Source organism: Pseudonaja textilis, chromosome 6 (genome assembly GCF_049901715.1).
Source record: "Pseudonaja textilis isolate UNSWEBS1 chromosome 6, rPseTex1.2, whole genome shotgun sequence".
In the NCBI taxonomy this organism is placed as follows: domain Eukaryota; kingdom Metazoa; phylum Chordata; class Lepidosauria; order Squamata; family Elapidae; genus Pseudonaja; species Pseudonaja textilis.
In genome coordinates, this window is record NC_141995.1 from 37406543 (window position 1) to 37434220 (window position 27678).

Genomic DNA, 27678 nt, shown 5'->3' on the forward strand with positions numbered 1-27678 from the left:
AAAAATTGCTGGGTGCTGTCTCTCCAGAACCTCCCGACGGCCAATCTCATGAATGAACCCCGGTAGGCTCATGAATGAGCGAGCGAAGGAATGAATGGAGGGAAAGCCTGGGAGGAAAAAAAAAAAACCTGAATGGGACCTCGCGCGTCCGCGCCCTCGCCCGCACAGGCCCTCCCCGCTTCCAATTTCGCCGTGAAGTGGAGGCCCTTATTCCCGCGAAGGCCGCAGGAGGGCACTGTGCCCGCGCTGCCCACTCGGACGGCAGCTGGAATCCCCCCTCGCGCCGCACGTGTCTCGGGAAAGGGAGGCCAGACGCCAACGCGGAATGTCACCTGGAGACAACGGTGGCGGCTGTTGGGGCGTCTGTGTGGGGCTTGGGGAGAGGCGCTGAGGTGTGGACGCAAGTGGAGCAGCCGAAGCGTCGGGGCGATGAAGGCGGGACGAGGAGAAGGGAGGGGGGTGGGTGGGGGAATGCTATAAAAATAACTCCAGGGAAGCACATGCCCACTTCGGCGAAACGTCCTAGGCTGAGTAAAGAGGAGAGATGGGGCGCACGACGATGGGAGGCGTCCGGCGCTAGGGCCAGCGAGGAGCCGGCTCTTTGGCCAAGGGACAGGGAGACGGAGTAATGCCGTTCTCCTCCCAGCCCGCCTCGTCCACGTCCAGCGCCTCCCGTAAGGAAGGGCCGAGGAAAAGGGACCGAGTTCTTCTGCTGCCCAACTTGGCATCGCTGGCATGGACGTCCGCTGAGCGGCTCCTCTCAGCATGCCAGCCAATGAGAGCGGGCTGAACGTCTCAGGGCCGCAGGACCAGCTCACCTTGGACAGGCCCCCCTGGGTGGCTTCCACCTTGGCCGTGGTCCTGATCTTCACCATCGTGGTGGACCTGCTGGGCAACTTGCTGGTGATCCTGTCCGTGTATAGGAACAAGAAGCTGAGGAACGCTGGTGAGAAACGGGAAAGCAAAGCAACTCAGCCGCGCTCCAGGCGGCACTGCGGGGAGAGGAGGGGAGGGTTGGGGGGGAGGGTCACTCGAACCCGGGACAATATTCCCCTGCAAGGCAGTAAGGCGGTTTTTTTCTGGCTGTGATTTTGCCCGCCTTCCCCAGAAAGCGATTGCTTGCCTCCCCTAGTGCCCTTCTCTCTTTAATCTGGCAGGCACTCCTGTGCGCACAGCCCGGATCCATCCAGCCGCCCGCTTTTTATTCTCCGGACTGTGCCGGGTGGTTGGGTTCAAGGCAAGTTCTGCAGCTCAAGCTTGCCATCCCCGGAAGTTTGGGGTGGCGCCCTTTCTATGACCTGCCCATAGGATGTATCCTCATGTATTCACCCTTTCCTTCTGTGCATCTTAAGTACAGTATTCAATAGTTTTTCAAGGTTTGCAGGTTGTCCTCGCTGTTATTCCCCAGCCCTGTACTATGCAGAGCATCAGCTTCAAAACCGGTGACAGAAAACAGGGGGCTGAAATGTACCCCCCCCCCCACTTCAGATGGGAGGGTAAGCAAGGAGATTTTTTTTTTTTTAGCAGGAACAGGTTTATATAAAACTCCATGCTCATTGGCATTGGTAAGATCTAGTTCCGGTTGGAGTCATGCAATCCAGCAAGAGAGAGAAGCAATACAATTCTCTCTTGGATGAATGAATGGCAAGATGGTCAATTAAGCCATACTCTAATCCAAGGTAAGAAATAGTGGTGCAGAGTTTCTGCCATGCCTGTTTGGGATTCAGCCAATTCAATGCTAACCTATTCTTTGGTCTTTCCCCATCTGTTTAGTTCATTGGGAAACTCTCAGGCAGTTAAACAGAGTTTTCCTTCTCCCTGTGTGCGTGTATTTAAAGAGGAGAATCTCTTGAGCCAATCTGCCTTCTTTGATGCTTGTTCTAATAGAGGAAAGTCCTCTCCTTATTCCCTTTATCAAGATAGCTCAATGGATGCACACATATTCTACAGCTAGGCACTCATGCCTCTCTGGCTCTTTTAAACTTTCATTAAGAAAAAAAAATCTTGCTTGCCGTAGGAACAGAAAACACATGCAGGGAGCAGAAAACACGTGCAGGGAATTGCGTCAGCAAAGCAGACAAGTGTGTTTCCACGCCCCCCTTCTAGAATTCCAATCTTTAGTTAAAGCTCTGAATGAAATGTCTTGCCGGCCTTTGAAGGGCATCACATGGAATGTGAGTTGTTCTTGCACAGTGTTTTGACAATCTGGGCAGATGAAATCTGACAGATGACTCTGGGGAAGCACATATTTTTCCTGTGGTATCCACAAGAGCACCTAACAGACTACAGTGTTTCCCAGAATTTTTTTTTATTTTTATTTTTTTGAGGTGGGGAGGTTTAGAATTAATCACCTCTTTACTGCTGCAAAGTAATTATTACAGCATGAAATCAAAGGATACAGTCTTCCTTTGAGGTATTTGCTGCTGGTGTTCTTTTCATCAGTCTGGGGAGTTCCGAAAACAAGATTACATAGGTTATGTGTGGGAGGTTGTCTCAACTGACTTTAAATTTTGGAACTCTATATTAAATAACATTTTGGGTTACAAAGTGAACTTCCACTTGCCCTATAGAATTCTCCTTGTCTTTCTCTTGCAGCCCTTTCTGCATGCCCCTAGACACATACACACAAACACACATAAACACACACTTCTGCATGGGATGGAGATACCTATTCTACAGTACTGACAAAGGGACAGACCCAAGTGGAAACAAAGTTTTACTTTGATATTGAAAATAAGGCAACAGAAACCAATTCTCTCAGGGCAAATGAATACAAGTGCATTCTATTCCATACACTATATGCAAACAAGCAAATTAGGTTTTCCAGGGCAGGTAGCCCTCAATTAACATTAGCCTGGTCCCATGTGGGACTTGCAACTCCTACCTCACTTCTCCATTGACTTTGCTTGTTGGAAACTGGTAGGAAGTCACAAGGAGGTGGTGAATTAATGATCCACAAATTTCATTTAACAATGGCAACAGGGACTGCCAGGATTGCCATTACTAAGCTATGAAGTCATGTGACACTGTGCTTTAAGACTACATTGCTTAGCGACCAAACTTCCAGTCCCAATTACTATTGTTAAGCAAGAACTCCATGTATAACCATAACAACCTGAAGTGGTAGAATCATAATGTGCAATTGCTTGAATGAGAACTGTGTATTATTTCCTATGTAAAAGTGTTTCCTACCTAAGGCAAGTTTATTTTATTTATTAGTTTATGATCTGACTTTACTTCAGGAGTTGAAGGTAATATCTGTTGTACTTGAATATTTTCCCCACAAAATAGTATTTTTTTGCGTAAGATTGGAATAGCATATTAAATATAGCTTAATATATAGTATTGTGTACAGAATCCATGAATAATTTAATTTCCGTATTTACCTGCATTGCTGATTTCAAAAATAAATCACTAGCCTCTTTAAAGTGCATCAATTGAGAGGCATTCTCAATCCATTAAATGCATCTTTTTCCACATCAAGTGTAAAAAAATTGTTTTACAGGAATATTATAGTTCCATGCTTGGTATTTTAAGCTTGAAGAGGAGTGGAAAGTTGGAATATTTATAGTCAGAATCACACTAAATATTTTTAGACTGTGCAAATGTTGTAATTACATGATGTTCCAAAGTGTATAGGACTGGATAATGCTTAAGGATTCCATGTTTTTATAGGTTTTGTTCTGGGATAGGGGTAATATATTCATTTTTTTATGATAATACTCTATTGGTGCAGCATACCCAATCATTTTCTTGTATTTTCTATCTTGAAATGGCATAAATTGCATCACTGATTTTTATCAACCACACTACTGAAATTTGACAGCATGGTCCAAGATAGCTGCAGGGCTCAGGGCCAGCGGTGTGTTAACCATTAAGCAAACTAAGCATGTGCTTAGGGCACCAGGCCCAAAGGGGGCACCACAAAGTTGAGAATATGGCTTTGTTTGTACAGTATGTACAAAGGAGGGGCCACCAAGATTTGTCAGTGCTTAGGGCACCAGTGAACCTTAATCTGCCACTGCTCAGGGCAATACAGCAATGAATTAAACTATTCAAGATAACATCATTGGGAACAACTAGTGCTTATAATCTTAGAAAGTGACTCTCAATTGGAGCAGAAGACAAGATGAAACAAATTCTAGTCAGAATAATTTCTTTGAAATTAGAAGAGCCTATTTTCTATAGTCTTCCATAATAAAATTCCAAAAACATAAAGACTACCCCTGCTTTTACCACAACAATTCTCCCTTTGCCACAACAATTTTTATAATTTACCATTTCTGGGAATATATGCCAAGGGTAGGTCTAAGAAATTCGAAACATTACTATCACAAGCTTTTTTATATAGAAAGTCACAATGTGTGACTTTAATATGGCTAAAATAATAGAAAATGCTTTAGAGCAATAGTTTTCAACCAGTGATCTGTAGACTCTTATAGGATACAATATCATCCCATTGGAAGTGGCACGAAGGTTTCTTCAAACCTTAAATCTTGAGTTGAGTCTTGATGGTATGTGGCATGGTCAGTGGCCACAAAAGGTATTTAAGTGGGATATGTAGTGAAGAAAAGATTGAGAACCTCTGCTTTGAAATATCATGAACATGAGGAAAATTGTGGCTAGGAGAGAAATGGCTAGGTTGCAACTGGTATTTTGCTAAAAACAAGGTTCTACTTTCTTAGTCTTCTGTGCTTCTGACCATGTTCCATAAGCACTGTCACACATATTTGCTTATTTGTCTTCAACCCAAGTATTGATTTTCTAATTATCTTTTCATTATTGTGGTCAAGGGTGTGCTAACAGAATAACTGTATTCAACGTAAAATGTGGAAGTCTTGTGTTTATAAAGAAATTATCATTGTAATGAGCAGCACAATTCTATGTCAATGTGCTAAAAAAAAAACCACCATTTTTTGCAACTTTTAAAAATATTCCTGAAAATGTTTAGGTTAAGAATTTTCCACTTAAAATGCAGTTTAAATTTTCTATTATCCTTTTTTGGCAAAATAGTGCTAGATTCTTTTATTAAAGCATTTACAGCTGATGAGCTGTTGAGAGAAGAGATTTAAAATGCAAGCTTGACTCATTTTAAATAATTGTTATTAATTAAACTGTAACATTTAGCTATAACTGTTACAAACTCTGACTTCAGGAGTATTTACATATTCATTTACATATCTTGTGTAACTTTATAATTGTGAGAAGACTGTTAAATGAGGCACATCAAAGCAACATTAATTCTCTGTAATACTGATACGATATAAATGCAAAGGATACAGGATATATATCAAGCATAGTATTATTTGTGCTGTGTGTTTTGTGAGAAAAGATTTTCTTTTAAGTTTCTGATTGCTATTTAAAGCATTTAAGACAATAATACATATAGTACGTCTCTGTGTGTGTACATGCACACATGCACACATACTTTTTATTTGTAATGTATTATTTATGAAGAAGGTATAATTGCAGAATAAGAACATGGAACCTGGGTAATTATCACAGTTATTTGGCGACATTTTCACTATGAAAAACCTCACCACATGATGGAAATCTGACATAGATGAGAAGATGAATGAAGATGCCAATGAGAAACATATAAATCGGTGAAGATCATCTCTTTTTTCTGCAAGGAAAACAAACTGATTAAGACCAGCTGGAAGTGATAGCTTGGGGAAATCAATCTATATTTCTTCACTATTTCCATTATGTTACCAAATGACTGAAGAAAATGACATTTGGGAGATCTGCATTTCTTTTATTGATTGTTGAGGGGGGAGACAGAGAGAAAGAGAAATAGCTATGCACTGTGTAGAAGAGACCACAATTCAGTGTTTCTTCACAGCAGCCATAACTTTTGCAGCTAGAGTTGCAGAACTCAAATCAAAAGACTCTGATGCTCTCAGGGTTCTTCCAAGAATGTTGTTCAAGAAAATAATATATTGCAGATATAAAGGGCTCCATCATAGCCCAAGTTGGGATCCAGAAAATGCTCTTTAGAAAGAAGGTGACATGATTGCTAGGACTCTTTGGTTGTTGTTGTTGTTTTTTTGAATATACAGATAGTCTTTGACTTTTGACCACAATTGAGTCCAAAATTTCTGTTGTTGAGTGCACTATTTGTTAAGTGAGTTTTGTTCCATTTTACAATCTTTTTTGTCACAGTTGTTAAGTGAGTTACTGCAGCTAATAAATTAGTATCCTGGGTGTTAAGTGAATGTGGCTTCCCCATTGACTGCTTATCAAAAGGTTGCAAAAGCTAATCACATGACCTTGGGACACAACCATAAATATGATCCGGTTGCTAAGCATCTGACTTTTGATCACAAAATTCTGCAGAGGTTGTAACTGTGAAAAACAGTCATAAGGCACATTTTTCAGTAGCGTTGTAACTTTGGTCACTAAATGAACTGTTGTAAGTCGAGGACAACCTGTACTTTACTGTGATAAATTTCTTCTAAAATATTTCAGGATTTAATTTAATTTTCCTATAACTTGAAGAACGTGCATATATGAATTTTGATGTGCATGAAATATTAATAATAAATAAATTCATTTGACTAATCAACATAATTCTTTGAGTTAAATGTAGGAATTAGAAACGGTGCATTTTTGCATAATATTATAATCATTTGCTTCAGTGTTAAGGCATTAGGCTGGGAAACTACATTCTAGTCCTGCACAAAACTAGCTGTCTGGCCTTGGGCCAGTCACTTTCTCTCAGCTCTAGGAAGGAGGCAATGGCAAACCACCTCTGAAAAACTTGCCAAGAAAACTGCATAGATTTGCCCAAACATCCTCTAAGAATTGGACACAATTGAACAATGTAAAAAAGTAGCATTATAGAACAATATCTTTTTCTGTTAGAAGGATCTCTTTCTCTCTCTCCAAACATTCCATCTACACTACACTACTACACTACACTACACTACTATCCTTGGAACCAGAGGTGGTATTCAGCAGGTTCTGACCAGTTCTGGAGAACCAGTAGTGGAAATATTGAGTAGTTCAGAAAACCAGCAAATACCACCTCTGACTGGCCCCACCCGCACCTATTCTCTGCCTCCCGAATCACAGCTGATCATCTGGGTCTTCTTTTGTTACCCTGCACAGGAGAACGGAGCTGGAAAGCAGATTAGTGGGGTTGGGAGGGAATGGGGATTTTGCAGTATCCATCTCCTGCCATGTCCACCAAGCCACGCCCACCAAGCCAAGCCACATTCACCAAGCCACGCCCACAGAACCGGTAGTAAAAAAAATTGAATCCCACCACTGCTTGGAACTATTTGTTATATTCTTTCTTATAATAGTTAATTCTGACTTTAGTATGAAGGACGACTTATAATTGACTTTGCAATAAGCCAGGGATAGTCAAGAAATGTAAGCCGAGACTGTAATTTCATGAAATATTTTGATTCTCCAGTAAATTATAGTCACTTTTTACAAAATCAACTTATTATATACAGAACGCACAATTTGTTGTTGTGACTCTGTTAGATTTTCCTATATCTAAAAGTATCCTGTTGGAAAGACATGATTTGAGATTTGGGTGGCACGGCTATGAATGGTATGAAAAAAATAAGGTAAATATGGATTTCCAAAATCATATCTGGCATTTCATATTGAAAGCTTGAAACAGGTATAAAACAAAATTGATTCCCAAATTTCTCCATGGTTCTAAGCTTTCTTTAGAAGTTCTTACAAAATTGGTTGAGCTATTCAGACCTACTGACTTCTAAAAAAGAACCTAAACTGAAAACGGGAAAAGCGTTTGAAATGTCAATAATATGTTTATGAACATAATGCTTATGTTCAGGTAATAGAAAGATTTAAACTGGGCAGGAAGAATTTTGGTTTTACAAATGAGAAAAACAATTTTGAATTAGATGTATGTACTAATGACCAGCATGTTATTGCTAAGGTATAAAAACTATTATGAAAAATGAATATGGAAGATTAATATGACAAGAAATAATGATTCAATGGGCACATTTTTTCGTATGATATAATGCTTGATCAAAGAAAAATATGTAGACTAAAGGATTGAAATTTACATTAAATTATAACTTCAAAGACAACTTATAAGATGATGTGTTATTGGAACAATGCCTAAAAATTATCAAAAATGTGTAAAAGTATTGTCAAATATATGTCAGAAACGTAATCAATCTGAATTAATTTGTAATCAATGATTTTTATCTTCATTGGGATATGGAAGAAAGCTAAGAAATAATAGAGTCAGATATGAACTGTAATTCAGAAAATTCTTGGAATAAATGTACAGTGAAAACCAGAGGCTTTTCTTTGAGAAAAATAGCTTAAAATGGGGGAGGAGGGAAAGGTTGTTTTTTATATATGATAATAGCAGCAAGACTTCTGTAAGATATTACCTATTCCCACCATGGAAGAATGACTGATTGATAAGAATAACATTGTTGACGGAAATGGAAAAGTGATTGTTTTGATTAAAGAAAAAGTAGCTTTGTTTCTACCTGGAAATCACATCTGGATTTTTTGCTCAAAACTGAAAGAAATCAAATTTTAATTTTGGAATTTGACTATTAGAAATATTTATGGCCATATGTGTATTATTGTTACTCTTAAAATAAAAAGTTACAGTACTATATATTTGTATCAGTATGGAAGTTACTCGTGTTTTTTTTTTCCTTAATCTTTTGTGCTCCTAATCTTTTCTTTATGACTTTTTTCCTATTCTTTTTTGATTTTCTCTTTTCCTGAATTTAACTCTTGATGAAATTTAATTTAAAAAAAATTTTTTTTAAGGACTGTACATTTACAAACATATCTATGCCATAATTTTGAACTTATAAGCCAACTTTTATTACACAATTTTCTGTTGATGAAAGGGTTTGGTTAAGGAGCCAAAACATTTGGTTACAGTCTATTATCCTGAGATCAGATTAAAGGTCTTGAAACTGACCTTTCTTGGATAACCAAACTTCAGCTATGATATGAACGTCCTTTCTCTCCCTTTACTTGTAAAGCGGACACAAGGCCCTTAGTAAGCAAGAAAATTACAGGCACTTCACTGCGAGACAATTTATGCGAAAAGTGTTTTGGCTATTGTGTTTCTCACATAGCATATTGTATGGTAATGTCTGGCAAATGAACGTGTACTTATTTTTCTGAACAAGAAATTGTTACCTATATAGGGAAATAGACAATTGTATATTTATGAAAAATAATGATGATAATAATCAGCTAATGCTGCATATTATGTGATCCGCATGTGTTTGAGTACAGTTTTTGATATGGGATGGTGTACAATAAAGCTGTGAGCTGGTTGACTGAGGAAGCAAAGAAGTAACAGTAACAGAGTCTTATATGGCTACCTGTGGTTTCTTCTGTATAAGGGGATGCAGATGTACTTATTTCAATTATTTTGCCATTCAGGAATACCAGAGGATTCCTCATGTGCTAATTATGTCCTTATTGCACTTTATTTGGCAACTTATTATTTATAATCAGAGATAAAGCGTTTGATAATTATGAAGATTTTGTTAGTTTCACAAAAATTCAATCGTTATTAGGCTAAGTCTATACTTATAGTGATCAAGCTGAACAGTCTAGCCATATGTTGTGACTGATTTAGGATTTGATAGATCTCCTTCCACCACTGACATCCTGGATTCACAGAAATAAGAGTGGGATGGGGCTTGTGCTGGGCATGATGTGTTAGCCTTGCTGAATAACAAAGCTCTGCATGGGTTAGCAGCATATCACATTACAGCTATTTTTTGAAATTAAAGCTTGCTGACTAAATATGGAAAACAATTCGTATTTGAATATGCATATTCTCTTTTTGAAACAGGACAGCCCTAAGTTCCAGTGTTTCAGTTGGAATTCAATTTCTGTAATTTTCAATTGATCTAGCGAATACAGAACTATAAGAGTTGAATTACAACCAGTCTGGATTGTAGCATATTTAGTCACTTCTACAATTAGTAACATTCTTATGTCTTCTTTGTTATTTCTGAAAAGAAAATAGTGCATACAGCAATCCAGTTTTATTTTTTAGCAAATTAATCATAAGTATATACAAAATCAATGACTTTTGATGAAATAGAATGTATTTAATGGGATTTGATGAGGTGAATGCTATTGCTGCTTTCCATTGCAATATCCATTCTATTGTCACTTCTTGTGACACAGATTGACAGCTATCTGATTGCTTGATTCAACTGCCACAACATATTAAGACAAACATTATCATCTTCAATTGATGCAAGTTTTTCTATCCAGATTTTTCACTAATTTTTGATTTATTTTTGTTTTTTTAACAAATAAACTGATTTTCAGGAAAATAATAATAATTAGTTCTTAATCCAACTGTAGAAATGGGTTTTTTTTTAAAAAAAAATCTTAAATAGGAAAGTGTGATTAAATTATTATTCAGAGCAGTCTGTTCAACTCCTGCAAATATTTGCTCTAATATAAAACAGCATTAATCCTTCTCCAAATTTCAATTTTTGACTTTCATGGCACAATTCATCATTGAAATATAAATATTCACTCACCAAAATTATTGCTTGTTTTAATTTATTTTCTTACTGTAAGGACGATGTGGATAGTTGGGAACTGATATTCTAAAGACATGTCTTCTACATGGGAAATATTTCCAAAGTATTACCAAACCCAAACTGCTCCTAGCCAAACAAAAAGATTGTTAATCAAATTCAATAACTTTGAAAATGAATGAGTGAGGTATATCTCTCTTTCTGATATATAGAATATATACTAAAGTAAATATAAACAACATCAAGGGTCTTTCGTAATCAGAAAGCAACCTTGGAAACAGTCACTTCTGATCTTTTCTCTGTTTCCCCCTTGTGCAAATTTTCTCTTCTCAGAGATACTCTTTAGGGCAGGGCTCTCGATCCTTTAAGCCTGACAGACTTCAACTCCCAGAATTCCCCAGCCAGCTGGGGATAGTTTAGTACTGGATTTGTATCAGCCTAAATCCTGACTAACTTTCATGAGGACTGCATTTTTATTGGTTTCTAAAACTACTCCCAAATTCATTTGAAAGTTTATATGATTAAATGATTTAATCACAGTTAAAGTTGGGGAGAAAGAGGAGGAGGAGGAGAATAGCTCCTGGAGAGGTTAAGGCAGAGGTGGTATTCAACAGGTTCTGACCAGTTCTGGAGAACTGGTAGCAGGAATTTTGAGTAGTTCAGAGAACCAGCAAATACCACCTTTGACTGGAGATTTTACAGTATCTTTCCCCTGCCACGCCCACCAAGCCACGCCCACAGAACCAGTAGTAAAAAAAATTGAATCACCACTGGGTTACAGCCAGTCCTTAGTTTGTGAAGAATAACTGTCAAAGAATAAGCATAATATCTGTACCAAGGCTTCATAAATAATACAAACAAGTCAAAACAGAGAGGAGTACATAAGGGTTTCAAAGGAGGTGCCTCATGATACATTGGAGCATAACAAAGTGTTGCTCTTTGAATCATTAAAGCAGCCACATTTTTTCAAGACTCAGGGGCATACATTGAATGCTATTCCCAGTTGTCTCTGGATGTCTTGTGAAGTTTACCTTTTAACTGTTTTGTACAGCCCTCAAGTGAATCCTACAATTAACAGGAACACATTATAAATGGTCATTGATGGATACCATTTTAGGTTTTCAGTGTGATGTCTCCTTTTCAAATACTTTCATATCTGGGTCCTTCAAACATCACTACACCATCTCTAGTGTAAATATGAGCTGCAACATATGATTCTGCTGATTGCAGCCCTTGAATTAAGTTAATTCTAATCAGTCATTTAAAGACCTAGTAAAGAAATTGAGGTCTATATTTGGAATCATACACAGTTCCTGCTGACTGGCTTTGCAGAACTGTTTTTTTTTTCTGAAGCAAATATGAAATTTTGAACAACAGTTTAATTAATTAATGAAGGACCCTTTTTTACAGAAATATTTGTTGAAAAACAAAAGGCCAGATGCTAGATTTTAATCTACTTCAGAAAATCAAATTGTCATTTTTACTCTCATTGTTTTTGGTGCCTATTTTTGAACTGAAGTAGATTTTTTAATTTTTTATTGCTTCCATGTCATAAAAAATACATTGATTGTTGCCTTGAATTTTGAAGTAAAAAAGTCCTTGTCATTATTGCAGATGTCTTTTGGAGCAAAAATGGAGGAGACTTCTGAACCATCAGAAGGACATTTTCACTTTTAGAAGACCAGCTACTTACATGCAAACTCAGGATCTCATGAGAAGAGAGTGAACATTTGTATTTCAGAATTGCCTTTCATCAGGTAGCGTGAAGGGTAAGCAAATTCCATATATGGAGGGGGTGGGAGTTAGCCACCTTAGACTGCAATTCCTACATCTGTTTACAAGGAAGTAAGTCCCCTTGAACATATGTGGGCTTCACTTTTCCATAGATGTGTATAGAATTGCATCTTAAATTTTTCTGCAAGAGGAGAATAAAAAACTTTCAAAAATGTTTTTGCCGTTCTTTGTGAAATTTATATCATGATCATTTATTTGATTCATTAATCAAGTTTATATGGCTGACCATATAAGTGACACTGGGAGGTGTACAACAATTAAAAAATCTTCTAATGCTATTTCCTGATATTTCTAAAAAAAAAAAAAGGTTACATTTTCTTATTTTCATCAAATCTTTCCAACGTAGATGGCCTTCTGTATTTTGGGAGACTTTCATTTCCAATGTTCCTGATCACGTTGTCCTGATGACTGGGAATTTTGAAACTGGTGGAGCTGCTATGTCTGAAAACTATTGAATTAGGAAAAGGTTTCCATCAATTTCTGAATTTGAGACCTGAGAGCTGGATGAAATATGATATTTATTTCTTATTGAACTCTTTCTGACTCTCTTCTCCAGTCACCCACAAATAGTAATGCAAGGATCTAAGAATGATCACAACTAGTGAGCTAAATAATACGCAGAAAAAAAGGATAATCATGAATTACGTACTTTTGAAATAACCTGCCAAGCTAATACTTTAAATGACTGTATATTTCTTTTAAAGTTTCTTAAGCAATTTCAACTTTAGGAAAATGAAAATATAGATGCACTTGTGTTTTGGTTTGAAATACATATGTCTTCACTATTAAAACATTTTTCATGCTAATTAGGCACTTTTTTTTGTAGGGAAAGTTTGGCAAAAAATACCAGTAGTGCTGTAAATTGCTTTTTGAGAACTTTCTTTGTAAGCAGAATAATTTTATGTTATAAATTTTTAGCAAATTTGCTCATAAATAATTTAAAGCAGAAGGAACCTGTTTCCTGTTGGTGGGAGAATGATGTTTGCCTTGACATTTTTATTATTCTTTTGCTTATTTAATAACTGGGAAATTTTCATCCTTAAGAATGAGTCTTAATTTTTAGCCCATATTTTCTCTTTTTTTATTCAGGAAAGGGTTTTATGTTCCGTGGCTATGGTATATTGTAATTACTACATATACAGAAACTGGTGGTTCAGTTCCTTCTTTATCATGAACTTTCAGCTAATTCAACCCCAACTTCCCATCTGTAAAACCTATGCTTCCACACTATGTTAATTAATGCAATGCAATCTCTATTTTTACATTATTAGAAATTGCATATCCTCTAACGCAAGTTGTATGTGAGTTTAATGATCCTTGCCAACCAATACATGTGTTGATCAGAGGTGCTATTCAGCAGGTTCTGGAAAACCGGCCGCGGAACTTTTGCGTAATTCAGAGAACCACTGGTAACCTTCCCCCTGGAATGGGGTGGGAATGGAGATTTTGTAGGATCTTTTCCCTGCAACACCCACCAAGCCATGCCATGCCTACCAAGCCATGCCCACAGAACCGGTAGTAAAAAAAATTGAATCCTACCACTTGTGTTGATATCTTAGTACCACTTGCAGTTTCAAGTAATCTTCAAAGGCAGCCCATGTTCAATACTTCATAGTCAAGTTATAAGCTCTGCCCACAGCTAGCACACCAGACAAGCTGAACAAAAACTTTTGTGCATGGCCTCCATTTTCCTATTCAGAAGTATCATGAGTCTGAATCATGGATCTTTTCCTTCAGGGGCAATGCCATTCCTTCCAGAAATGAAAGTGGAACTGATAGGACTGTTTCTGAACATTTCACTAAAGTTTAAGCTCAGTTTACTTTGTCACATCCGCAACTCAACTTCTGCCAGCAATCAAATCAAAATTTCCAAATTGTCTGTGGCTAGCTGGTACTTGACAGTGCAATAGAAACTCTGCCTTATTTATGTCCCTATGACACAGATTAAAAACAGGCAGAATTTTCATTGCCCTATCACAAATGCCAGCTAGATTTTATTTTTTTTAACAGCACCCTCTGGACACAATCTCTTATTTATTGGGTGATACTTTTCCAGCCTCCCCCAATCTTTCACAACTGGAAAAAGAACAATTTTCCCATTGATCCTACAAATTAGGAATAGGAAGCCAGATTTGCAGATGTCACTATGATAGTCTTAAAGTTGTCAAAGAAATTCCAGTTTAGGACATTGCAATTCAGTGGCAAAAACACTATTTTAGAGCTGCAAGGGGTTTTTTTTAAGCCTCTTTCCAACCCCAGAAAAATGGGATTCTTGCACTGATTTATCAGCCATCAGCCATAATCTCCATTCCAAATAAAACTTGAAAGTGTGGCCTTCAGATAAAAACAAGATTCTCTGCCTTTATTTATCTGCCCCACCTGAAACAGAGCTTTATTGAAAAGGGTCTATTGTTATAGTATACATTTTGGGTCATTTCGGTGAGGAATAAAAAACTTTCTGGCTCTTTAAATTTTATTTTCATTCTCTCACTCCTTCACCTTAAAATTAAATGCATCAAAAGATAAAGGTTCTACTTTAATTTTGAATTGAATTTAGGTAGGGATTTTTGCCTTCTCAGAAATAAAATCCACATTATTGAAGATCTGGCTTCTTGTCAACTATGATTAATTAACAGTAAGTCAAATCACCACATTCATTTCCATTTCTTCCCTCAAGAGGCAATTACTTTTCAGTAGTAAAGCAGTGTGCTTCAAATACAGATGTTGTAAAGTGTGAGTAAAAAGAAAGAAAAAAACTTAAATTACTGCTTTAAGTTGCTTGAATAATTTCCTCAAGTGATTTCTCCATCAGGTGGCCTCTAAGTGTGAGTCTTTATGAAATTTCAGTGGAATTCAGTGAATTCACTCTGAAAAGCAAGAACCGAAGACAGAGGCCTGATGATGATGAATGAGACTTCATCGAAACGTTGCCTAGATACTTTGAATCTTACGCGGGAGAAAACCCGAACAACCAAAGATCCATATATATATATATATATATATTCATTCATTCATTCTTATGTTTTCACGGGTATTTATATGTATGGTATTCAGCTTTGTTTGGGTATTTTCCCACGTCTTTATAGTTGTGCTTTTAAAGTTGTAGCAATATTTCAGCAGAATCTCATCTGCCATCATCAGGCACGTGTATTGGGTTTGTCTTCGTTGTATGTGTCAGGCTTTCATAGCTGTTTTGGCTAGCACCAAATGTAAAACAGAAATGGCTGTGAAAGCCTGACACACACGACGAAGACGAACCCAATGCACGAGCCTGATGATGGCAGATGAGATTCTGCTGAAACGTTGCTACAACTTTAAAAGCACAACTATTTTTACGTGGGAAAATACCTGAACAAACCTGAATACCATACACACATACACACACACACACACTGAAGATTCTTAAAGGAATTTAACAAAGAATGTTATACTCTGCTCAGGCTTCATTCAGGTTAAATATTTTTTGAAGATTATAGATTGTTCTTAAAGGGAAAAGTATTCTTCAAAGCTTAATTGTTTGGATATCTAAAGGACTACACTGTTAATATTCTTTTAACTTTCCATTGGTCCTGGAAATGATGAATCACAACATTAATCATCTGAAATATCAAATAAACATTTATTAACCTGTTTTGTGAATCAAGTCAGAAAAAAAAGTAACGTGTGGAATTGTGATGAAGCAATTAAATCTTGGTATTAAATGACTGGTTATGAAAAATTCTTTTGGTATATAGAAAACTAAAATTAAAGCAAACCATGAATGCTATGCCTTTTACTGTGCATTTTTATCACTATTTATATTATTTATAAACTGCCTTGAATAGCTTTCTTCCTTCTTTGGAAGTGTAGCATACGAATATCTTTAATAATTGCATCTTCATTTTTAAAAGTAGAAATGAAGAAAAGAAAAACATCATGGGATCATCGTTCAATGACACTTATCTAACTGTGGACACTTGCCACAAATGCAACAGAAAAAAGACTAGTTCCTATGTAGTAGTTTTGCATTCAAGGCATGGAATCCCAAACAGACGAAATACCGATGGTTATACTGCAGACTACATTTTAACAGTGCAATTCTTTTAATATTGCATGGTTGATATCTGTGAACATTCACAATCAAACTGCAAATGATGAGAGGCATTTAAAATCAGATTTAATTGCTTCTTTATCAATTTCTATTACATTTAGTACATATGCTTTTCTAAGGATGGCTTAGAGTGTTTACAGTTAATATGTTTCAAATATTTTATGTGCCTTTGCCTTATAAAGGACTTTTTTGTTTGAATGCCAAAGAGTTAACTTCTCTCTAGATTGTTTCTACTAAAAGGATGAATTTTTGCATCCAAATCACTCGCACAATTAATGTGCACATGGAAGTTTAAAGATAGAAAAAGAAAGGTCAGCTCACATTAACTCTGGGGGAAAAACAGATGACTGATCAACATTTGAGTCATCGATTCCATGTCCATTCTTTCAGTTCAAAACAAGAATTCTCAGACCACAGTAAAAAAAAAAATCAATGATCTTTTTGTCACATGCATCTTCATTCCCTGATTAACATTAAAAGGAATAAAAGTTCTACAATTCAAGATGAAGTTACATTGACAACATCGTATATTTAATATCTTACTCAGAATTTTTGCATCTTCTTTCTAGTAAGACTATATTTAAAGTTTTTCATATATCTTTCTGGTAAATATTTTTTGCTTATTTGTTGTATCAGGAGCAGCCGACAATAATCCTTCTATATTTTGTAGATCAGTGAATTATTTGTAAGTTCTTTAGCAAAATACCAAAGTTTTAACAGAGAGTTGTAACTTTAAAAGCCAGGAACAAAATATGAGACCCGGTTCTAAGGAGACTGGAAGCATATTACTGTATAATGTTTGTGATTTTAATTTTTTGTTTCAATCTGAAAATGTAGTTCCTGATTCAAGTCAGTTAATCCATATTCTCATAATAGTTTGTGATAGTCTAATTTTATATTAAGATTGTTAGGAATGATAGTTACCTAACAGTTGGGTTGGAAATACATAAACCAGGATCGTAATTCAATACTGTATCTTTAAGAGAATGCTGTAATTGTGATTGGCTGAGTTTTCTCCAACAGCCATAAGATGGAGCCAGAAACCTGGTTTCTTTCTCCTTGCATTTCCTGTTTTTCTGTATTGCCTGATCATCATTCTACTTGGATTGCTGTGAGTCTTGCAACTGTTAGCAAACTCCGTTTGCTGAACTGTGTTTATAATACTTGACTTCGTTTTTGGATTATCCCTGGACTGATACTAACTGCTTTGACTGTGTATGATTTGGACTGTTTGTTGGACTTCGTTTACCCATTTACTGGAAGTAAAACCTACATTTTACTATTCAGTGTATCTGTATGCTGGTTGTGTGTTATTCAACATCACTCTCACTACGTTTCCCTGAGTGCACTCATTCTCCTAACAGGGAATACCTCAACACTGGTCATGGGCCCAGTTCATACCAGGCTCAGATAACTGAGAGTTAGTGTGAATACACAGTACCTTATACAGACAGCTGTTTACTGTTTAATAGTGGGTTACTGTCCTGGTAAAGATGGCACAAGACCCATCAACAAGTCTATCACTGATAACCTGGTTGGATGGAACAAACTATGTTTCCTGGTTTATGAAGTACAGTCTACTTCTGCGTAGGGAAGGGTTATGGTCTGCAGTTCAGGATCCACCGGATGTAAATGCTTGGGATCCAAATGATGAGGAAGATGCCAAAAAGTTAGCTGACTTTAAATGGAACAACGAACGAGCTCTTTGTAAAATTGGACTAACACTGAGTGACCAGCAGCTAGAGTCCATATTCGTGGAGAAGAGTCTGCTGCTAGGTATTGGGAGAATTGGAAGAGGATTTATGTTCATGACAGTGTAGGTGCACACATACATCTTACACGGAAACTGTTCAGAGCACGTCTTCTGAAAGGTGGAGACATGTTAGCTCATTTGAACTTCTTGAAAAGAACTTTTCAGGAGGTACATGAAAAGGAACTGATTTTTTTTCAGAGCTGCATCAGGTTTACATCATTCTTTCCTCATTGGATGAAAGTTATGATGATTATGTATCTTCTCTGGAAGTCCTGGCCAAAAATGAACTGACATGGACTGACATAACATAATTGTTAGAAGAGACAAGAAGAAGGCTGGAAAGAGATCAACTGAGGGAAAAACTACCACAAGAATATTTGTTTCAACTGCCTATACTGTTAGGAGATGTTTTTTTCTTGTGGAGTTAGGGGACATATAGCTAGATTCTGTAGGAAGGGAAAATGACAAAATACTAGTAATCACCAGAAGACTAAGAAGAATGTTAATTTAGTTATGTCTGGCAATTCAACTGTAAACCATGATTTGTGGGTAGTTGATAGTGGAGCATCGCAGTGCATTACTAGAAATAGACAGAGGTTTGTAAAGATGTCCACGAGTAAGCAACATGTATCATTGGCAAATGGATGGAAGATGAAAGCATCTGGTGAAGGTACTGCATATTGTTCATGTGTAAATGAGCATTTAACTATGTTTAATTTGTAATCAGTTAGGGCTTTAGTTAATATTGGTTATCTAATAATCTTTAGGGGAGATAACTGTATAATAGAGAAAGAGGGTAAAAGTGTTACTGCTACTTTAGACAATGATTTATATGTTATACATGATGACCAATTGCAGATGGCTAACTCAGTTTATAACGATGTTAAGCCACATGACAAATGTATACATTTATTGCATAGACATCTGGGGCATATTAATTTCAAAATGCTGAAGCAAACTGTTAAGTTGTCAGAGGGAGTAAAATTAAAACCTTGTAGTAATACCTGTAACCAGGAGAAAAGTAAGGTTACTCCTGCAAACAGACTTAATGGGTTTAAGACCAAAGAACCTTTAGAGGTTGTGTTTGCTGACATAACTGGTCCTAAGAATCCCAGTTTGGGAGGTGCCTGCTATGTTTTGAGTATAATGAATCATTACTCACGGTACGGTTCCTGTTATTTAGTCAAAAACAAAACAGAAACATTCCAACATTTTTTAATTGGCTAAGGTTTACAGAAAGAAAAATGAAACATAAGGTAATTACCTTAGTTACTGATAACGGGACTGAGTTGATTAACAATAGATTCCAAATGATGTTAACATTGGCTGGTATCAAACATAAGTGTTCTGCACCTTACAGGCCACAACATAACTCGTTTATAGAACGAAGGGAGCAAATGTTACAAGCCATGGTTCACACTATGTTATCTTCAGGTTTGCCTGAAACACTGTGGGATGAAGCCATAATGTGTAGCAACCATGTGTTAAACAATGTGGTGAACACAACAACTGGTGAATTGCCATTCAGTCATTGGCATAGCAGAAAACCAAATTTAAGTTATCTACACACATTTGGAGCTCCAGCATGGGTGCATATTCCCTCACAAGTAAGACTGAAAGGGCAACATAGAGCTAAGAAATTATTTTTCGTAAGTTACAAGGCCAACCATAGGTTGTTTAGTTTTTGGGATCCAGGCACAACTAATATTTACTGTAGTGCTAGTGCTAAATTTCTTGAGCATGCTGGGTAGCATAAACTAGAACAGGATTCTAACAATGATGTAGTTATCAGCACCCAAATAGTCCCTAATGATGAGATTGTTAAACCATCAATAGCAATTAAAAAAGAACAGGCACAGGATGAGGTAGAACAGGAGCAGGTTGAACAGGAGAGTCCATCCGTAAGCCCTGAGTTAACTAGACGTTCAACCCGTGTAACACGACCACCAGATAGATATCAGGCTAGTATTGTATGCCAAGTAAATACAGTTCCTACTAACTACAATAAACCGAAACTGTATCCTGCTAAGGATCAGGATGCTTGGCAGGAAGCAATGGATAAGGAACTGAAATCTTTACAAAGTTTGGAGTTATATGAAAATGTCAGGTTACCACCAGGTAAGAATGCCATAGGGTGTAAGTGGATTTATAAACTTAAGACAGGTATAGATGGGACTGTTTCCCATAAAGCCAGGTTAGTAGCACAAGGGTTTGATCAGTCAGCCAATGACTACGATGAGGTGTTTGCACCTAGTCTGAAGGCTACCACATTACGAGCAGCATTAGTATGGGCAGCAAAGAATAAATAGCCAATAAACCATTTAGATGTGGAGACAGCATATCTTCATGCTCCATTGCAACATGCTACATACACTGATCAAAAAAATAAAGGGAACACTTAAACAACACAATGTAACTCCAAATCAATCACACTTCTGTGAAATCAAATTGTCCACTTAGGTAGCAACACTGATTGACAATCATTTTCACATACTGTTGTGCAAATGGAATAGACAAGAGGTGGAAAGCAGAGGCAGTTAGCAAGACATCCCCAATAAAGGAGTGGTTCTGCAGGTGGTGACCACAGACCACTTCTCACTTCCGATGCTTTCTGGCTGATGATTTGGTCACTTTTGAATGCTGGCGGTGCTTTCACTCTAGTGGTAGCATGAGACGGAGTCTACAACCCACACAAGTGGCTCAGGTAGTGCAGCTCATCCAGGATGGCACATCAATGCGAGCAGTGGCAAGAAGGTTTGCTGTTTCTGTCAGCGTAGTGTCCAGAGCATGGAGGTGCTACCAGGAGACAGGCAAGTACATCAGGAGATGTGGAGGAGGCCATAGTAAGGCAACAACCCAGCATCAGGACCACCAGCTCTGCCTTTGTGCAAGGAGAGACAGGAGGATCACTGCCAGAGCTCTGCAAATGACCTCCAGTGGCCACAGATGTGCATGTGGCTGCTCAAATGGTCAGAAACAGACTTCATGGGGGTGGTATGAGGGCCCGACGCCCACAGGCGGGAGTTGTGCTTACAGCCCAACACCATGCAGGACGTTTGGCATTTTCCAGAGAACACCAAGATTGACAAATTCGCCACTGGTGTCCTGTGCTCTTCACAGATGAAAGCAAGTAAGTGTGTGTGTGTGTGCGCATGCATGTGTGTGCATATGTATTTGCAAATGAAATATTTGAGACATTTCTAAATTGATTTTAGCTAACATATTCTACAGTGCCCATTAAGGTATCAAGCTAAAAATCAGGATCCTGTGAGTTCCAGGTCTGCCTTAGACACGGAGTCAGCTGGGTGCTCTCCAGCCAGTCACTTTCTTTCAGACCTTGGAGGGAAGCAATGGCAAACCACTTCTGAAAATCTTGCCAAGAAAACTTGGGGACTAGTCTAGTTCATCACCAGGGGTCAACACTGACTTGAAGACTCCATCTATCATCTATCAATCATCTATCATCTAGCTAGCTAGCTGATGGCAAACTTCAAATTTATATACCCACTGTTTTCTTAAATTAGTAAAGGTATATTAGAATGCTTTAAATTTGACTTTGTTTGAGAAATGAGAACTTGAGAGTGTGCCATTAGTTCTCACTCAAATGAGTATGCCTTGGCAAGTAGTAAACATTATATGTAATTTATAGCTTGGGGGGGAAAGCTGTGGAATCACTGGCAAAAAATGTTAATATGACTCAAAGCTGTTTAAGACTTTAAAAATATATGTTACAAATATAAATTAAAATTTAATGAAGCAGTAAGAATCCTTCTGAAAAAATCATTCATTGAATTAATGTCAGAGAAAGAAATTTTCAGAGAGATTGAAGATTAATTTGTATAATAGAACAGAATTTGTATTCATCTAGAGAAGTTTTAAAAGCATTTGTTCTGATATGTACAATAACGTACTGAACATGTACATCCATAATCATTATGTCTATTAATATTACACAGTTTAAAATACAACTCAAACAGGACACCTTGATTCAACACTGTTATAGACCTACTGTTATATAATTTATGTACAATTAAACAAATATTTTGTACTTCTAGCATAAATGGATTTCGTGTGCTATCAAAATCAGATAAAGTCATCTGATTAATCTTTTTCAATATACTTCTTGCAGACTGATAAATGTAATGAGCACTTATAAATGGAAATATAAAACTACACCCTAATTCTGAGAATTACTACAAAGACAGATTTTTATATAAAAAGAATATCTACTCTTATTGTTGAAGGAACTGTTTGCAATTGTAAAATGCTAAACGCTTGTTGAACATTGCAGAAGATTATATTGCCTAATTACTCTGTTCAAGTTCCATTTCAGCCTGCCATATTAAGATAAGAAATTTGATAGAACTATAAGATTCTTATCCCTTCAAGTGTCCAAATTATAACACTGTAAAGTCTTGCAGTTCCTTAGGAAATGTGGTTTTGAGAATGAATCCTTGTCCAGCAATTCATCGAAGGAAGATTGGCAGCTACTTCATTGAATTAACAAAGACAAGCATGAACTAAACTAAACTAAACTAAACTAAACTAAACTAAACTAAAAACTGTGGACTGTTTCAATGAAATACCTTTGCAAAGAGTGTTCAGGAATTTATCAATATGAGCTTAATTCAGAGTAAGCCAATTCATTTTGTACAAGTTAGCCAAGATAGTGTAATATTTTGTGAAACTGATTTTCTTACATGATGGACATATTTCTTCAAACTTTTGGAAAGCTGCAAATTTTCTGCTCCAAACAGCATTTGTGGGCTAAGGAAATATTAACCATGAACTTAATGGAAATATTATTTAAAACAACTCCTTAATGTGGCTTAATAGGCATTGCAACTTGACTATGATTACAGCTCTGTAATAGTTTAGTTTCTACGAGTAACACAGATATCTTATTAATAGTTACTTATACAATTTTTTCTGAAATCACAAATAATTATAATGCAATCACTTTATAATCACAATCACTGATTGTAACACAATCACAATACCTTAGATTACATACAAAACAATCAACTGATTTTTTTTATCAGATTTTCAGCTGGGTCCAAGCACTAAGCAGGACAGCAACCCTTTGAGAATGGGGTTCTTTATAATTTACTATAATTTACTATATTTACTAATAATGTAAAATATATGGCCTATTTTTAGATGGACAAAATATCTGTCCATCTAAAAATAGGCCATATATTTTACATTATTAGTAAATATAGTAAATTATAGTAAATATAGTAAATTAATGTAAAATATATGGCCTATTTTTAGATGGACAGATATTTTGAGGTACACATGCTGAAATAAACACTTTGAGTTTAAAGCCATTTACATCCTTTTATATAGCCACCTGCACTACTAGAAGTAATTCCCATCGGCCTTTATGAATTACCATTTAATATGCATGAATTTTTATACATATACAGTAAATGTAGGTTTATAAAGACTTTTGAGGGAGATGTAAGAATTGTGAAAAGAATGTAATATTCCTGATCATATTTTTATTTTCCTTTAACCATTATGTGCCTAAAGACTGGAGGTCTGTTTATCCAAATTGAACTAGGATTATTAAAGTAGAATGATACTATGATAATAATTTTGTAACCCTAAATGTCTACCTAAATTATTTTCTTTCCATATTAAGGCAGATCAAATAGCTTTCAATACATGTGCCCAATTTTATCCTATTTTCCTGTGTATTTTAGCAGGAGTGAATTTTTATCCATTCAGTTAAAATTTTTAATTTCATTTACAGTTTTCACTTTATAAACATACTCAACTTTCTCTAATGTATGCTAAATAACTTTAATTTTCAAAATAATTTATGTAATTTGCCTTTATGTTTATCATCATTTAGTGAATTGTCAAGATCTAGATTTTGTAATTTATCCCAATATGCTTTCCTTTTTAAAGAAACTAGACTTTTCTAAACATTTAAAAAATATTTTTTGTCTTGCATCTCCCACAAATACTTTCTGTGTGATTGTAGATATTTCAGCATCAAAAGATTGTTATGGTGTAATTCAACTTGATGGTTTTTCACACATTTGTTTATTTTGAAAAAGTTAAGTCATTTTTAATGTATGTATATATAGAGAGAGGCAGATTTGGAAATATTTTTCCAAAAATGTCTACTCAATGAAACTTAATGTATGTATGTACAGAAATCAATGTTTCTAAGTAATAATAATATTATATAGTCTTTATAATATCCTCAAATAATTGACTAATAGTGTCTTAGTTGAATTAATCACCTAGAGTTTCTATCATTTCTCTCTCTCTCTCTCTCTGTGTGTGTGTGTGTGTGTGTGTGTGTGTGTGTGTGTTTGTCAGAGGTGGTATTCAGGAGGTTCTGACCAGTTCTGGAGAAGCAGTAGCGGAAATTTTGAGTAGTTCAGAGGACTGGCAAATACCACCTCTGACTGGTGATTTTACAGTATCCTTCCCCTGCCCCGCCCACCAAGCCATGCCCACCAAGTCAAGCCCACAGAACCAGTAGTAAAAAAATTTTTTGAATCCCACCACTGGTATGTGTGTGTTTTCCTATATCAAACATTTTATTATGATCAAAATTATGACTCTAATAGGTTGAATTAAAAATATATTTCTCATGGGAGAAATGAATGGATACATGCACATAAAATCACACTTTGATCTTCAATAAGCTTGTATATAACTTTGTGTTTAAAAATGCTATAAGTTATTTACCAATATATTATATTTATTTTTCAGGAAATGTTTTTGTGGTCAACTTAGCTATCGCTGATCTGATTGTAGCTATCTACCCATATCCTCTGGTCTTGACATCTGTCTTTCATAATGGCTGGAACCTCGGATATATACACTGCCAACTCAGTGGATTTCTTATGGGCCTCAGTGTGATTGGATCTATTTTCAACATTACAGGCATTGCAATTAATCGATATTGCTACATCTGCCACAGCCTCAAGTACAACAAGTTGTACAGTGAAAAGAATTCTGTCTGCTATGTCATTTTAATATGGATTTTGACTTTTGTTGCCATTGTGCCAAACTTTTTTGTTGGATCCCTTCAGTATGATGCTAGGATTTATTCATGTACTTTCTCTCAGTCAGTGAGTTCCACATACACCATAGCAGTGGTCTTTTTTCATTTCATGCTTCCAATAACCATCGTAACATTTTGTTACCTAAGAATATGGATCCTCGTTATCCAGGTACGGAGAAGAGTTAAACCTGACTACAAACCTAAACTGAAGCCACATGATTTCAGGAACTTTATCACCATGTTTGTAGTCTTTGTACTGTTTGCAGTCTGCTGGGCTCCATTGAATTTCATTGGCCTTGCAGTGGCAGTCAGTCCGGAAATGATAATTTCCAAGATTCCAGAGTGGTTGTTTGTTTCCAGCTACTACATGGCATACTTCAATAGTTGCCTTAATGCTATCATTTATGGACTTCTAAATCAGAACTTCCGGCGAGAATATAAAAGAATACTTAGGACAATTTGTACAAGAAAAATTTTCTTCCAGGACAGTTCTAATGATGCTCCAGAAAGGATAAAAAGCAAGCCCTCACCCCTGCTCACACAAAACAATTTAGTGAGGGTTGGCTCAGTATGAAGGGAGATATCTAGTTACTAACAATTACTCAATATTATGTTACATGACACCCAAGTATTACATCCACATACCAGTCCCGTTCTTCAACTTCTGTTACAATACATGGAAACCTATGTGCATATATTGTATGCATTTAGATAAGATTACATGTATAACATTTTGAACCAAGTTAATAATTACATATTCTATTATCACATTATGTATGATGTTATACACAGTAGGCATGTTTTCAACAAAGATACTTGAAAACCATTGATCATAGTTAAGAAAATATGTCAGTTACACCTGACTTAGATAATTAGATAATTTCCAGTAATTCAGTGACACCACAAATGTACATTGCACTCCTAGTCTTCTCTAATGTAAGATAATTGAATTCACAATGGCCTATAGTTGGGTATATGAAGGTATAGAATTGTACCTTTAGGTTATCAACAGAATTATAAAATAATTCACTGTAAATTCTTGTGTAATTTAGATTAGCAAAAAAAGAAGGATTAAAACTAATCCGTTCATTACTTTGATTTCCTATGCTTATCACAGCTTCTTCCAACATTCAGCAGCCTCTTCCATTGCTTGCTATCCCTAGAAGAGATTCTGTCAGTACACACAATTTGTCCATGGATGCCCTGTATGGACAATTACATGTAGAGGAAGTTAAAAAAAAGAGTTTGTGAGAATTAGTTGCTTCTTTGCCTCAACCAAAAGAACATTATAATTTTATGGATCCAAATCTATTTCTGTTGCTAATAATTTGGAGGCACATCTTAGAACCAGAAAAACTTTTGATATAAAGCCTCCTTTGATCTGCCTAAGACAAACTACAAGATTGTTTCCCTTTTTGGTTTTTTGGACATCAGACCTGGATGAGGTCTTGAAAGAGCTGCAAAGTGCAAGGAAAGGCTTTTTTTCTTTATGCTCTGAAGGGGCAGATGTCCTCAAACAGGGTATCCTTAACTTAAAGTTGCAGTAATATCTCCATTTTATTCTGGATAATAAAATATTTTTAAATTGTGGAAATATAATAAAATATTGGCACATAAAAAAACAAGCATTATTCCTTAATTTATATTTTGATAGAATTTTTGTTAAAATTAATAGCACATAATGATTTGGTGCTTTAAGATTAATTCATTTGCATTAATTATAAAGTTACCTGATACATTTACAATATTTTAGTGGTTAACAAACTTTAACTACAGCAGTAATTTTAATGACTCTTATATACTGATTTATATAATAAGATTTTTAGTTCTGTGGGTTTTTTAGAAAAAAACTTTAAATGTATTCATATAATTAATCAAATAGGATCTTCTAAAATGAGTTCATGATTAATTATAACTCTTAGTATTTTAAAAATAGAAGAAAATCATTTTTCCAGAAGAAATTCTGTTTTCATAGAATCAATTTTGGTAAAATTATAATCTCCTTTACATTGTAAATTTATTAATTGTTCCCTTTAAAGTATAAAAAAAAAAATCCAATAATACAATAATCCAGAATAAATATTAGGGTATAAGGCTTTGTAGAAACCAAATGCATATGAATCAGAAATATTTTTTCTAAAAATGATTTTTGAAATAAGAACATGAATTAATTTTAAAAGGCAGACATAATTTGTCTATAATATTCTTTAAAATCATCTTAGTAATAGATGGTTTTTCACAATCCTGTGAACATTTCTTGGATTAGCCTAGCCAAGAATCATTGTACATGCTTTACCATATTTGAAACAGACCAGTTAACAAAATATTTTGTTTTCTCTAAATAACCTTGAAATAAAAGTGGATTTGAAATAATAGGTTATATATTATCCCATTAATAAAGTCTACATAAATATGTCCATGAACACTCCATACTCAATGAATACTCCATATTGTTCATGAATACTTTATTTGA

At 36.0% G+C, this 27678-nt stretch overlaps 1 protein-coding gene across 2 annotated transcripts; it reads left to right on the plus strand.

Annotated features, from left to right (window-relative positions):
- Positions 1-132: 132 nt before the first annotated feature.
- On the plus strand, positions 133-26993 carry MTNR1A (melatonin receptor 1A). Of its 2 annotated transcripts, none has more exons than XM_026697799.2 (2): positions 133-946; positions 24911-26993. In XM_026697799.2, exons 1-2 carry the CDS (start codon positions 766-768, stop codon positions 25777-25779), a joined length of 1050 nt encoding a protein of 349 aa, XP_026553584.1. In that variant the 5' UTR covers positions 133-765; the 3' UTR covers positions 25780-26993. The 2 variants fall into 2 exon arrangements, with proteins under 2 accessions (XP_026553584.1, XP_087792395.1); XM_087936269.1 differs by lacking the exon at positions 133-946 and adding an exon at positions 12197-12307.
- Positions 26994-27678: the final 685 nt, after the last annotated feature.